Source organism: Desmodus rotundus, chromosome 2 (assembly GCF_022682495.2).
Source record: "Desmodus rotundus isolate HL8 chromosome 2, HLdesRot8A.1, whole genome shotgun sequence".
NCBI lineage: Eukaryota > Metazoa > Chordata > Mammalia > Chiroptera > Phyllostomidae > Desmodus > Desmodus rotundus.
This window is the reverse complement of record NC_071388.1, coordinates 204992477-205008040: the sequence shown is the minus strand read 5'-3', so window position 1 is coordinate 205008040 and position 15564 is coordinate 204992477. Positions and strand designations below refer to the sequence as shown.

At 45.2% G+C, this 15564-nt stretch overlaps 1 protein-coding gene across 4 annotated transcripts in view; it reads right to left on the bottom strand.

Moving 5' to 3' along the window:
- Positions 1 to 15564, bottom strand: part of DGKD (diacylglycerol kinase delta) — a 97904-nt gene that overhangs the window by 67746 nt on the left and 14594 nt on the right. For 3 of the 4 annotated variants that reach the window (XM_053919223.2, XM_053919225.2, XM_053919224.2), the window contains exons 2-3: positions 3894 to 4004; positions 2166 to 2246 (exon numbers count right to left, since the gene is read on the bottom strand). In XM_053919223.2, coding sequence (XP_053775198.1) covers positions 2166 to 2246; positions 3894 to 4004 — 192 coding nt within the window. Of the gene's footprint in view, positions 1 to 2165; positions 2247 to 3893; positions 4005 to 5963; positions 5982 to 15564 lie in introns of those variants that run through there. The other variant, XM_071220744.1, reaches the window with a different exon arrangement.

Below are 15564 nucleotides of genomic sequence, written 5' to 3'. Positions count from 1 at the left end.
ATAAATAAATAAGATTTTGAAGGAGAGTATAAGATATGAGAAAAAGCTCATTGTTAAAGAAAGTTAAAAATTGTATTTTATAAAAATGTTTTTGGTGGGCCCTGGCTGGTGTGGTTCAGTGAACTGAGCACCAGCCTGCGAACCAAAGGGTCACCAGTTCGATTCCCACTCAAGGCACATGCTTAGGTTGCGGGCCAGGTCCCTAGTAGGGGCCACGTAGAGGTGACCACACATTGATGTTTCTCTCCCTCTTTCTCCCTCCCTTCTCCTCTCTCTAAAAATAAGTAAATAAAATCTTTACAAAGAAAAGTTGTGAAAAACAGAAAAATGACAATAAATATAAAGCAGAAACTGAATTAGTAACAGATAAATGCGATAAATCAATAATCCAAGAACTGGTTCTTTTTTTTTTAAAGGGGGGAGGAGCTTAAGAAGTTTGAGAAGAAAAACAGAGCTAAACAAATAAAATTAGAAATGCAAGCAAAGGTGGGTCTAAACAGAGACACAGATGTTTACAGTGCAAATAATACACGCTGCAAAATTTGAAGGTGTGAAACAAGTGGGAAAGTAAATTACAAGAAGAGACTCAGAAAGTAAAAAAGCTCGAATCAAAAAACAAAAATAAATCTTTCAGGCTTATCCATAGACTTACCTCCCGAAAAAGTCTTTGTGACAGATAATTTAAAGTAAGTTCTCTCAAACTTTCCAAAACAAGCAATTCTAAAGCTACACCAAACGTTCCAGGACACACAAAATCATAACAAGTTACTAGATGAATTTTATGGGGCTATTTTAACTGAAATCAAAACACAACCAAAGCTCCTTTTCCACACCAAAGAAAACCACACACGTGGCCTGGAAAATTCTAAATACAAAATACAAATACCTAAAACCAAATTGGTCGTCTAAGTTAATGCTCAAAACATTCCTGTGAAATTCAACACCCGTTCTTATTAAAAACACTAAAAGCCACAAATCAAAGAATAATCATTTGCATGTCTCTCCCAGCCACTACAAAAACAATAAACTTCTTGGAGGAAAAGTTGAAAATATTCCAAGTAAAATGAAGAGTAAAATAAAAGAAACCATCAGGAACAGCTAATTGATAAGCCACGAAGCAAAACCAAGAGCAGTTATTAGTTAGTTACATCAACACAAAGTAGAAATTTAAATGGAGGAAGGGAAATCCTATTAGTATCAGCAACACCAATAATCAAACCATTAAGTAAATAAAACAAAAACTGAAAGTATCTGAAATTAACACTAACCCAAAATGTCAGATCCTAAACATAAGAAAATGACCCACCTTGACTGTCATAAAAGAATTTTCTAAAAAACAGGGATTAATTTTATTCCTAGATGAGATAGCTGAATAATATAAAGAAAACGATTTTTAAATATTCCATTCCTAATACTGGAGTCATACCTTACACAGGTAGGTTCTAAAGTCAGCCCCTGAAGCCAAAATTGTCAAGTCATACAAGAAATGCTATATAGCCATTAAAAAATATGATGGACATTCAGATCAATCAACATGGGAAATGATCACCATAAATTGTCAAGAGGAAAAAAAACGTAAACACACAAGGATCACTATGGTCTCATGGTAGATGTGGGTAAAGAGATATTTAAAAATACAGAAATACTCTAAAGTGCACAGTTGCTACCTCTGGGTAGTGAGGTCACATGATTGTATGCACTTAGAACTTCTGCAGACAGTACAACAAAGCTTTTATAAATGGGGGTGGGGCCAGTTTAAAAGTAAAAAAGAAAAGAAATACACCAAAATATCAATATTATATGTTTTGAGGTGGCCTAATTATGGCTATTTTTTAATTACTTCAACATACTTTTCTGTATTTTCCAAATTTTGTACTAAAATCATGAGAAACAAACCTCTGTGAAAGACTGCTAGAGAAATGTAAACATCATGTTAATACATTTCATTTGGACCCTCCTGTTCTTTTTGTGCTTACATGTGCCAAATTCTCAGTTATTCTCCAACCACAGTATTATTTTCAGCATTGAATTCAAAATCTACCAGGAATCATTTCCATCAGAGCAAAAAGGACAAAGAAATCTGAACTGCTCACGCACATGTTCAAATTTAAAAGGAAAACCAGATACGGTGAAGAACCACGAAGAGTGTGCGTCCAGAGTCTTACCGTGAAACTGTTGTTGACGTTTTTGGTGCTGGATTCGGCCACACTGGCATCTGTCAGGTCCACCTCATCAAATATGATCGACTGGGGAGAGACACAGGGGCCAAGGCCAGTGTGAGGCTCCGGCACCCCCAAGGCAGGCATGTTCCCAGGCCTTGGCCCAGTGCTGCTCACCACTGTCCTCAACCCCAGGCAAGCACCCACAGAGGCCCAAGCCCTGAAAAGTGGAGGCTTGGTGACAAAATAAGCACTGGCTGCACCCCCCATCCAGCCACAGGTAGGGCTCTGTGATTTTTCTTTAATCCAGGGAGGTCATGAGTGATTGCACTGGTAGAGAAAATAATAACAATAATACTGTGATTCTATATTTATTTTCTGCAATACCAGTGTCTCACTTTTAAAAGTGAAATATGCCCTCAGATGAGGTCCACCAGGGAGAGCAGGGGTCAGGACTGAAGACCCTCTGTCCTGGCTCCAGCTTTTCCAGGAAGCACATTTGGAAGAAAGGTCCCCACTAAAATAAATGATTTTGGGGGAAGAGAGACCAATCCACAGAGAAGAAATCTGGCTGTGAAATAAAACAGGGGAGCAAAGTGAAGGAATCTAGTCCTGGAGAGAGACAGGCTCCAGGGGAAGGGCTGGAAATTAGGCCTGGGAACACCCACCCAAGTCTGCTCTCCCCTCAAGTCCCCGCTCACATTCCCCTCCTCCTGTTAACCTAACTGGACCCTCTTAACCTAAGAGGACTCCATAGGGAACCGCCGGAGGAAATACTAATAACTCAGAAAAGAGACTCAGCCTTTTAAGTAACCTCCCCAACCCCCATAGAACTAAAATAACTATAAGGGTTTGTGTTTTTTTAAAGTGAGGAATATGGTCATAACCCTTTCCAAACAAGTTGCTCTGTTCAGTTTAAAATTTTAACCCACTAATCTCTAGGGATACATCTCAAAATGCAAATGATTCATATTCCAAATTTTTTTTACACCAAAATAAAACTATTGACAGCAATACTGATGCACAAATACTGGTGTTCAGAATACGAAAACTAGCTCTGCGAGCACACAGGTGTCTGAGATGTGGAAGACCACATCCGTTTAAACATGGCGGTAACTTCATGCCTCCCACAGGCTCCTCTCTCCTCTTTCACGAACATTTGGCTGATGATTCCAGCTTCCGTCTCTCGGACAAGACGGCACCCAGAAGGAAGGGGACCTGGCCAGAAAGCCCAGTGATGAAGAACTGCTGGTCACACACCAGTAAGCCCAGTTTTCGAAAATACTTATCATTAGTTTCACAGGTGTATACTTACCTCCAAACTCATCAAGTTATATATATTAAATATCTATAGCTTTTTGTATGCCAATTAAACCTCGATAAAATGGCTTTTAAAAAGACACTGTACCCCATAATAAGAGATGTATACGCCTGTAACCCCTGATCTTTCTACAAGAAAAATATCCAGCTATAATATGGCTATTTCTGGGACATTCTCTCCTTTCTCACTGGGGACATGCTACATTTAAAAAATGAATAAAAATCAATGTTTCTAAGCACTAAACTGTGCCTTGAGACAGATAAAACCTAGCACCCTGGAGTATTAGGAAACTCTATAGAAAAAAAACAGCTTTAAGAATCAAAGGTTTCCCCCAGATGAGGACCCAGCACCCAAATCTCCCCTGCGGGACCCTGGCTGCCTCCTCCCATGAAGTTCCCAGCATGGCACCTCACCTTGGCGGTCTTTGCATAGTACAGTGTTCGCCCCCGCAGCTTGAAGTATCTCCTTTTGGATCTCTGGAATGAACTGTTCTGTTTGGTCAGCATCCCCTCTTTGATGACGGTCTGAAAGCACAGAAACGAACTCATGAGCATGTGTGCTCGTCCCTGTGCTCGTCCACCCAAACCGCACACTGACGGTCTGGTGCGTTTGCGTCTCTCACTGCTGACAGCCTAACAGAAGTATTTCTCACACTCTCCCCAGACCTTGACCTATGGACAGGCCGAGCACACTGCCGGGGGAGGGCTAACACAATTCTCTGCGGGGCGATGGCATGCCTGAGCGATGGGGATTTCAGAGGCCAAGGTGTGCCCTGGCTATGCCCAGGGGAGCAGCAGAAAGGGACAGGCTAGAAGGACCACAGCAAGCAGCCCGGGCCCAGTACATTCTCCAACTTCAGCATTTGGTATTTTTCAGCTATTCTTGGCCCCGTCTCCATGTTCTCAGGCCTCCTGCCATTTCTCAGGGTCCTGATGCCAAAACTGTCAACATAGGTTGCTGTGGGGTTCAGCACAGCTCCAGGCCTGCATCCCACTCAGCCCTCACCCCATTCACAGGCCGGGGACACATGTCTGTCCACACTGTGAGAGAGAAGCAGATGGCCACAGCCACCAAAGCTCATCTCATCTTGTAAATCTGATCAGTCCACTGCAAAACAGAAGTTCTGGTAAGACAATCAATATGTGGACAGCCGTCCACTCACCTCGCCTCAATGAGAGAGTGGGACATGGCCTCTCCCAGATCTGTTTCCCCTCGCACTGCACCCCATGTGTTGGCCACCTAACGGGCCGAGGGAGCCCCGCAGACCACCTTGAATTTACATGTTCCAGGAGCCATGGCTTGGTCATTGACACGTGGAGCCACTTGGAGCCACTAACACAATCAAAATTAATAAACAAGATGCATGAAACAGGAGCCTGCTCTCAGCATCTGCAGGGTATGTCTTACCCCACCTAACAGAAACGTCCATTATACACAGCATCTCATCACAGAATGGAGGAAGAATGTATAAAAATTCTGTTAAAGGACAGGAATATTGGCTCAGAGACAGTTCTGTTTAGTTATCCAATCCCATGTAGCTTTGCACTTTAAGTGACTTTTTTTCAAGGTATCTATATGAAGCACATGGGTATCAGTGGCCACTTGAGATGATATAAGACAAAACCAGACACAGGAACCTCCCATCCCCCAAATGCATCAGAAGGCAAGGGCAGAACACCGGTCATCTGGTCCTTCCTTACCAGGGAGGGAGCACACCACCCACAGCTGGCAGTGCAACAGAGCCCCCACCTTAGCGGCACAGCAGTACATGGTGTCCTGGGAACGCAGACAGCATGCTCCTCTCTGACCCTCGCTCCAAGACGCCCCTCTATGAGCCCCCTCGGCATATGCTGGCTCCCACCACAGGCCAGGGGTGATGGAAACTGGGCTGTGGGGCCAGCCTAGCAGTACAAATAGCAGTGCTCTCCGACCCCCGAGAGAACCAACCCAGGAAGAAACTACTGAGAGCCCCACCTACTCACTCAGTGATGTACACCTGTACCTTTACGTGACAGGAGGTTGCCCACCTGCTCTCCCAAGTAATGGCGCCAGGAGAAGAGAGGAACACAACATCACCCAGTGGTCAAGAGAAAAGACACACCAATTACAGTCACAGAGCCTAAAACCTATATCCTTAGTGAACAAAGGCCCGGCTTTTCCAAAGTGTGGGAACACGTGCTGAACAAGACCCAAGCTGGTCCCAGGCAGACAGAAAGGCCAGCCTCCAATCCCAGTAGCTCCAGAGAGAGACAAGTCTGTGCTCCGGAAAAACTCCAGGGCTATTTCCCAGCCTTCTCTGCAGACCCAAGTATACATGGTGATGCTCATTTCAGTGTGCTCTTCAAAGATCCAGGATGGCCTGTGTGCGCACAGCAGCACAGAGCCCCGGACGCCTGCACCCCACAGCAGGAGAGCCTTTCTTCTTGACCCACAGAACCCACTCTCAGCGCAGGTACCTCTGCTCACCCACGTATCTTCCTTACCTCTGCAGGGGAAGGGATCGCTTCCATCTCTTCCCCAAATGCAAATTAAAAAAAAAAAAAAAAAGATAACAAAACCAATAAGCACAGACCCAGAAAAGTTATGTTATCTTTAAAGGATAAATGCTAGAGCATTTTTCCTTGCGTGTCCTGCTCCACATGTCACACATAAAAAAAGCAAAATTAAAACACAATCCACCACACACACACACACATCTTTTGTAAAGCGGATGACAGCTGATCGTGGGCTACCCAAGGAGAGCTGCTGTTCTATTTATAGAACACGCACGCCCAGAAAAAGACTGGTGGGTTTCAGCGGAAAAGGCTGGAGAAGAGATAAAGGCAGCATTTCTTTAAAGCTTTCTCAGAAACTGCGTTTCTTGATTCACTGCTCATGAATACTATAGATATGTTGCAGAGTATTTTTAAACACTCAGTCAAAAGCCATGAACTAAAAGTGGTCAAGAAAAAAACACATCTGAATAATGTGCTATGTTTTGCATCAGGCAGCCTGTAACCAGCACCCACAGGAAACACTGCTCGGCTGGCGAGCCTCCTTCTCACAACCCGCAGAGCAGAGAACCAGAGTCAGACACCCAGATCTCAAGCACAGCTCACTCAGGGAGCGCTAGGCAGCCAGGCTCTCAGAATCGACCTGTCACGTTCTTTGCACAAACAAGAGAGCCAACTCTGTCAAAGAGGGCACCTTATTTACCACCAGGGACAAGAAAGGACAGATTCACGACACACAGCGGCACTGAGAATAACAATTAGCAAGTGAGAATGTGAGCACTGGCAAACCTCCAGAGAGGAAGCAAATCCCCCAGCTAGACTCCAAGGGTGAAAGGCGGCAGAGTGCTCAGCTTAAGCCTAAGTGTGGCCCTCGGTGCCACAGCCACCCACTGCCCGGACAGACATGGGCCCAGCCACAGGAGTCACCTGCTGTAGAGGAAGCGCAGGAACAAAACTGAGGAAGGCAGCTCTGGAAATGCCCTGAAAAGAGGTTTCAACAAAGGGGCAGAGAAAGGTGAAAACAGGCCTTGTGAGCCCTGGTCAAACCCATCCTCCCAAGAGGCCCTGTCTCCAAGGAACTGCATGGGCCCAGTCACAGGGTAAGGATGCCCCTCTCTGGAAAAACAATAGGAGCCCCTTCCCTCATCCGTCCCCTTCAGTTCAGCCCTAGCCCCAGCACTGGCTCTGAGGACTACAGGGACAGCTCAGACCAGGGGAGGGCAGAGGACACGGGCACCAGGGAGGGAGCAATCCCCCCTCTCCCCAAGAGGGAAGGCATCACAGAGTGGGTCTCAGAAGGTGAGCAGGGGTCTGAGCAGACCAGGTGGAGGGGGTGAAACCATCAGAGCCTGCAGAGAGCCCAAGAGGGCTAGGAAGGTGGGGGACAGGCCCAGATCACTGACAGCCAGGCCTGTGAGTCACAGGTCAAGGGGTGGTGTCTCTGATGTACACTTTAGAAAGATGATTTGGGCCGCAGTGTGGAACAAAGGAGGGAGTGAAACCTGGAAGCATGAAGAACACTCCAGAAGCTCTTACAAAAGGGCAGCCAGCAACAATGAGCACCTGAGAGGAAGGGGACAGACACAGGCCTTCGTGTTAGGGAAGACAACCCACCACTGACGGAGGCGAGGAGGCAGGCCAGAAACCGAGGATGACTCCATGGGGCCTCGAGGGGGAGGAGTCGGCTTCATTCTGGACATCCTGGCTCTGAGGGCCTTGAGGACACTGGGCAAGCTAAGTGGAGAGCCAGCTGCAGACACGTGGTCAAAGGGAATGAGAGTAAGTTTAACAGGGGAGATGCCTCAAGGCAGTCCCTTATGGAGAAAGGAGAGAATGGGAGAAGATCCAGGGACCCACCCAGAAGCCCAAGGACACCCACATCAACGTACACAGGAGGTGGGAGTCCAAAAAAGAGGATGAGAAGAGTGAGCAGGAAAGCAGGGAACAGATGAGAAAGCACTGGGAAGACCCGGATGGTGTCAAATACAGTGGCAAGGTTGTGAGAGGGACTGGAGGGAGCCAGGAGGACCTGTCAGAGCAGACTCACAGCCTGGCCCAGCGCAAAGCCAGATTGAAGTGCACTGAAGGGGTTGTTTTTCTTCACTTGCACATTGACTTTTCATAAACACAGGGCCAGGCTGTGCGTACTGTACTTTAACTTCCTATTTCTCCTGCCGCGCTGTGCTGTCAGCACCCTTCCATATTGGTAAACATGTTTTTGTCGGCTGCAGAGTACCCCTGGTACTGAGGTGCCGACATCCACCCCACTGCGGAGACCCTGAGAGTGCTCCCCACTCAGCACTGCCAACGCCGCTTCAAGAACACTGCCACAGCCACACACCTGCGCGTGCCCTGGGCTGTTCCTTAGAGTAGCGGAATCTGGGGATCAAAGATAGCCCAGAAACAGATCTGAAATCAAGAAGTGTAACAGCAGTAGTGTCACAGGCTAGGGCAGCAGAGGGCCAGCCAAGTCCATGAACAGGGCAGACACACCGCCATGCAAGAAGAAAACGCAACTGTCCCTTCCCCCACACACCACAGACAAAAGCTGCTTCCAGGCAGACGACAGATCCAATGCAAAGAGCAAAACTTTAAGTTTCAGCAAGTGATAAAGAAGAATTTCTTTAAGACTTTCAGACTGGGAAAAGTTTCTTAAACAGGATTTACAAAACAGCCCTGGCTGGTGTGGTTCAGTGGATTGAGCACCGGCTTCTAACCACAGGGTCGCTGATTCAATTCCTAGTCAGGGCACATGCCTGGGTTGCAGGCCGGTACCCAGTTGGGGGTGTGAGAGAGGCAATTGATAGCTGTTTATCTCCCTGTCTTTCCCCCTCCTTTCCCTTCTCTCTCAAAAAATGAATAAATAAAATCCTTTTAACAAATTTTTAAAAAGCAGGGATAGTAGCATAAAAAAGTTAATACATAAAAGGACTACTAAAATGTTTCAGTGGAAAGAAGCTAGAAAAACTTATTACCTTAAATTTGCATAGCACTTTTCATGAGCATTTCCAGATTTATTTGCCATCTTACTAAAACAAACACTTGTCGTCTATGAGACAGACACTAATATTCCAATTCACAAATACGAATGTGGGTTACCAAGAGACTGCGTAATACGTTCAAGGTTAAACAGCTAATAACAGACCACAAAAGAAATGTCAGGCCTCCTTACTCTTATCTCAAACCTTCTGCTATGGTTTACGGTTTGTGAATACCATAATTCATAAAGAGAAAACAATAAAAAATAACGTGTTCACAAAGCATCTACAACACATTCAAAGAACTATAGGTTATTTTAAACACTTACTGAGTACCCATTACATCTACTACATTCACATCAGACACTTTTACCTTTTAATCCTCATATCAACTTTGGAGATTTTTAGTAATATTCTCATTTTACAGATTAGGAAATGGGGACAGGGTGCAGGGTGGCAGAAGAATGAACTAACTCGCGCAAGGCCACATGGCCAGTGAATAGAAGACCTGGACAGACACACCAAAATTTGTTGGCAAAAGAAACCAGCATAAAAGTCCACTGATAAATCTGATTTAATTCAATTAAGCAAAGGTAAATTCCTTCATCTATTCAAAACACCACCCACTAATTCTTCCCAATTCAGACTACTGCACCTTATCGACAACCTCCCTACCCCTGGTCTCAGCCTATCAAAAGCTGAGGAAGGCTGCACACCTAGGGCCACAAGTGAGCGCTGCACATATTAGTGTCTTCACGGCACCAGGGACCAGCAGGAGAGGGCAGACCACAGCACCTGGGTAACAGTGGTGCAGAGCCAGGACCTTGCGGATCTGACTCAAAAGCACCCACGTGAGGCTTTTCCTAAAGACCTAAACAGTAACCCACAGAAAGGACTGCCTTTCTCATTTTACCAATCACGTGAACGTAATTTCCGTTCTCCCACTACCCTGGTTCACCTCCTTCAATGCAGTGCCACCAAGATTAAAGATACCATATCCCAAAGCCCCTCTATCACTGAGAGGAGGGGAGATGTCTCATTCCTGTCCCCACTATATGAAGAAGGACAAGCAAAAAGCCTAAAAGTAGCCCAAAACGTAATCCCCAAAAGAACTGCTCCTAGATCTGTCCTTCTTCATTCAGAGTCCACAGCCACCTTCCCCAAACAGGGGGGCACTTCTTTCACTGTGGAAAGACCCACTTCCTCTCTCCCCGCTTGGCTAACAGGGTTTCAATTCTGAGTGGGCTGGTTGTACCAAATGTAACCAGCCATCACCATCCTAATTCCACTGCCCCAGTCCTGGCCACACGATTCAGTCTTGGTCAAGGAGCCTGCACAGACGTCCTGCTGGGGCTGGGAGGTAGGGGAGTTGCGTCACTAATTTGTGGGATCACGTGGCTTCAACTCCCCCTTCCTTCTTGCCTTGAATGTCGCTGCTGTGTCTCGAGCTGTGGCAGCCATGCTGAAGCCATGGGGTGGCAAGGCAGAAACAGTCTGGACTCTACTGGTGTCATCGACCTGTTAAATGCACTCCTGTCCAATAAAGGGGGGTTGGCTGAGTTAGCCAGCTTGGTCACTGTCAATGGCCACTCCGCTCACTGATGCTGCTGTCCCAGGGTTCAAGGGCTTTCAACAGAGGACCCTACCTCATCTACACACACCCTTCCTGAGGGAGGCACGGTAAGCATTCCCACGCCACAGAAACATGGGCGAGGAGAAGAAAGACAGGGTCCGCATTTGCGGAGTGCCTACACCGTACCAGGAACTCAGTTACCATCAATACTTCATTTAATCTTCACCGTCCTGTGAAGAGTGACCACCCCATTTCAGGTATGAAGAAACTGAGGAACAGAAAGGCCCTGTAGCTATAGAGAAGGGACAGAGATGGGCATCAAACCCAGGTCTGTCTGATTTCAACTCTCTCCACACTTCATGATCAAGTGAAAAAAAAAACAAACACATGCTTGAGGGAAGTTTTTAATTGTTTTGGTTTTTACAAGTTAAGCAAGACTAGCTACAGGCATAACTAACCCTCCCACTTTTCTGGGGTGAACATAGGGACCAGTGTGCATGGGTCAAGACTCAACTGATGTCCACTGCACACGAACTGGGCCGACCCAGACCCTCAGCAGCAGGAGCAAAGTCCCAAGTACACGTGCAGTGGTTCGTTTAAGGCACCCAAGAGTCACTGGGCTTCTCCTAGCCTGCACAGTCAAATCTGCCTCCCTACGGAGGGACGAAATGCACGCTTTGTTTCAACAAATATTTATTGAACACTTAAGTGCCAGCACTGCTGGGAATACGATGATGAAAGAGACGGGACCCTTGACCTTTAAAGAAATTGCATGCTGGTAGAGGAATACTTTTACAAAGTAAAAAGCACCATAAGAATTTGCTTTAAATACCAGAGAAAAGTAGGGCTGGGGGCGGGGACAGATGAAACAAGAAAGACACAACACACCCACAACGGTTTAGACTGGGTGAATAATTCGACTCCTCTCCCCACTTTTGTGGAAGTCAAGAAATTTCCATTACAGAGGTCAGACGGTGCATTGGTAACTCAGAAATGAATGACACACACCAAGGATTGAATACAAGGCCTGAAGCTGCAACTACTTGGGCTGCAAGCAGCCACTCCCTTACACCCCAGTTTCCTGATCTCCATCCCACCTCAGGGGGTGCTGTGCAGAGTGAGGAGCAGCTCCCACACAGCAGAGTGCTGCACAAAGGTGAGGCGGCATGGTAACCACCATTTTCCGCCACCCTGGGCACACACCCACCCCACTGCCTCATGCCAGTTTTCAGACAGTAGGTGGAAACAGGAACAAGTCCCTCGTTAAACAGGCCAAGTCCAGTCTGCTGCGCGTACTGGAGGTCCCCGTTCTCTGCTGAGAGCTCAGGGTCCAGCCACTGCTAACACCACCACGCCACTGTGAAATGAGATCCCTCCAATGTGTTTTTAGTGTATAAAAAAATGGGTTATAGAACATACAAATTATTTAATTAGCTGCTTTTACAAACAATATGTTGTGACCAGATCTGCTTTTATTTTGTGTTTTGTTGCTCTATAACCTATTTCTACTTCATTTATTGAAATGCTTAAGTACCCTTAAGCATTTCAATAATTAAGTACCCTTAATTATGGACATATCTAAGAAAATGACAACGTTTCATACATCAAATAGTTTGTGTCAGTTTAAAATATATCTTTATTTATATCAAGACCTTGAGCTCTGTGCTTAGATAAGTTTATTTTCAAAACAGGAGTAAAAAGTTGGGACAAAGGAGACCATAGCTAAGATGTGCCATAGAATGTACACATGTATGAGGATGCTATGAAATTTAAAGCCAATGTTTCATGCCATGCCCTTTTGTATCTGGCTCCTTAAACTTACTCTGCTTTGCTCTGACTGTTGGAACCGTTTCAACCGTGGCTTAGGGCGTTCCAGAGAAGAGACTGAGGGCGGGCTCTTCCCCATCTTCTGCTACTAGTGCCCAGCATCTTAAACCGTCACGCCACCACACCACTCTTACCGTCAGCAATTTCAATTCAAGGGTAGCATGTGATGTTTTTGTTTTGTATAAAATAACAATGCCCATTTTAGAAAATGTAGAAAAACAAAAATAAAAATAATCTAACAGCACCACCCAGCACAATCCTTGATATCAGTTTGGACACTTCCTCCGTCTTCCTTCCCATGCAACCATGCTTTGTCCACAACGGAATGGCATTCCTTAACACAATGCCTCTCCATTTCCCCAACATTTCGAAAGTACTGTCCCCATTACTACCGTCCTGAGTCACCTGCACGCTGCATTAGGCACAAGAGCGGGCACCTCACTCCACCACTCCCCAGATGTGCGGCCTGGGGCTGTTGGGAACCTTGGCCACCTACCTCATGGCAACTGTCACTCGATCTCACGCAGTTGTGACGGTGAAATCAGACCACCCCTGCCTGGTATCAGTGCAGGACCAGCACACAACAGGGGTCAGCCTATTGTCCCTACCTCACTGAGCCTTCACCTGGAGTGTTTCCAGGTTTGCAACTTTTTATATTTAATGTTGCAATAAACCTATTGTCCATTATGCTTTTCACATTTAAGATTATTCCCCCAGGACTGGGTCCCACCGGTGGAATTACTGGGTCAACAGTATGCACTTCCTTGGAATTTTCTCATCCACGTCACCAAATCACTTTCACAAATGGTTATACCCATATTTGCTGCCTGAGGCTGAAGAAGCCAAAGAATTTCTATAAGCAGCAAAATTTCGAGCTCACACATTACTGGTTAGATACAAAAATACACTTAGACAAAAAGATGCATACCTCAGTCTTGACAAACCTGGGTTTTACTTGCCCTCTTCAAGTGCAAGTACGTGCAATTTTCAGTCACCACAGAGAAAAAGGGGATAAAGACCAATTTCCCAGACTTCCTTTTCGCTCAGCTTCTTGAGTACCAGTTCATGTTTATCAAAGAAATCAAAACCAAAGACTATCAAATGGGAATGGGTTTAATGTGGTATTTATTACAAATTTTTCCAAAACATGAAGAACTGGATCGAGTCCACCCTCTCAAACGTGAAATGTAGGAGAGTTCTATGGCAGTAAAATTCTGAAATGCAGGCATTTTCTTTTGGACTATTTAATGTGTAAACGTCTCATAACCATATACAGGAATGATCCTATTGAAAATCACTTTATGAACTCTACTGAGTCCACTCCAAAATGGTCAAGATCACCAACCAATCCTGAACACCTCATTAGCTGGTCTGAGAGACAGAATCCAGCTGAAAAAAAAGGGCCTCTTCAACAAATGGTGCCAAGGCAACTGGATAATCACATGCAAGCGAATGAAGTGCAAGCCTTACCTCATTCAAAATACAAAAATTAACTCAAAATGGATCAAAGACTAAATATAAGTAAGTGCTATAACTCTACAACTCTTAGAAGAAAACATAGGTGTCAATCTTGAAGGCTATCGCACTGATTTCTTAAATATGATACCAAAAGCACAATTAAAAAAAAGAAAGAAAATATATAAACTGGACTTCATCAAAATTTAAAACTTGTATATCAAGAGAGTGAAACAACAACCCACAGAATGGAAGAAAATATTTGCAAATGATATATATGCCGAGGGTCTAGTGTCTAAAATATATAAAGAACTCTTACAACACAACAAAAAAATAACCCACTGTAAAAATGGGCAAAGGGCTAGAATAGATGTTTCTGCAAAGACAACACACAGATGGCCAATGAGCCCGTGAACAGATGCTCAGCACCATTAGTCATTAAGGAAACGCAAATCAATGAATAGCGTGAGATACCACTTCACACCTATCAGGACAGTAGTAACAACAACAACAACAACAACAACAACAGAAGACAAGTGTTAGCAAAGTGCGGAGAAACTGGAACCCTCAAACACTGCTGTAATATGGTGCAGCCATTGAGGGAAACAGTTCGGAACTTCCTCAATAAAGTAAACACAGAATTACCCAGCAATTCTACTCCCTGGGCATACACCCAAGAGAACTCAAAGTAGATACTCAAATAACTTGTTCACAGCAGCCCTATTCACAAGAGCCAAAGAGTAGAAGCATTTCAAAGATACATCAACAGATAAACAGATTTAAAAAAAAAAAGTGGGACATCTATACAGTGGAATATTATTCAGCCATAAAAAGGAATGAAGCACTGACCCATGCTGCAACATAGACCAACCTTAAAAACAGTATGCTAAGGAAAGATGCCAGACACAAAAGGACACATATTGTATGACTCCATTTCTACGAAATGTCCAGGACAGACAAATCCACAGAGACGGAAAGCAGATTGGTGGTTGCCAGGGCCTGGGGCAGAGCGGGGAGTGACTGTTGAATGGGGAAGGGGTTTCCATGTGGGGGATAAAAAAGATCTGGAACTAAATAGTGGTGGTGATGGTTGCACATATTGTTAAAATGCCAGTGAACTGTACACTTACAATGGTTAAAGTAGTAAATTTTAAAAAAAGAAAAAGACAGTGGCCCTCTTCCAACTTGCCACAAGGACAAAGCCCTGTTCATCCTGGAGCCTGGCGTGCACCTTACCTTCATGGGGCCAGAAGAACTGGGCTAAGGAAATCCACCAACCCATGTACCCTTCACCTTCAGATGCAGAAGAACAGAGACTGCCAGAAGTGGGTGGCAGGTGAGCCAAAACAACCCCACTACTCAGACCAAAGGGGCAGGGAAACCTGCCCACAGCAGAGCAGTCCAGTACTGTGGCCAGTCTCAAGACGGGGTGGCCAAGCACACAGCTAATAGCAGTTCAAACCCACAGACCAGCAAACACCATTCAAGGATCAATAAACCAAAACAAAAAAGTGGGAGGTTAGAGATACACCATAGAGCACACACAGAAATCTGAAATGAATTATTACAGAAAATGGAAGACCATTTTAGAAGCATGTGCTTCTTGTTGTAAGATTACAGGAAGATTACTGCCTCTACTAAAAAATTACCCTGTCTGGTGTGACTCAGTGGGCCGAGTGCTGGCCTGAGAACCCAAGGGTCGCCAGTAGGAGGCATGCGAGATACAACCACACATTGATGTTTCTCTCCCTCTCTTTCT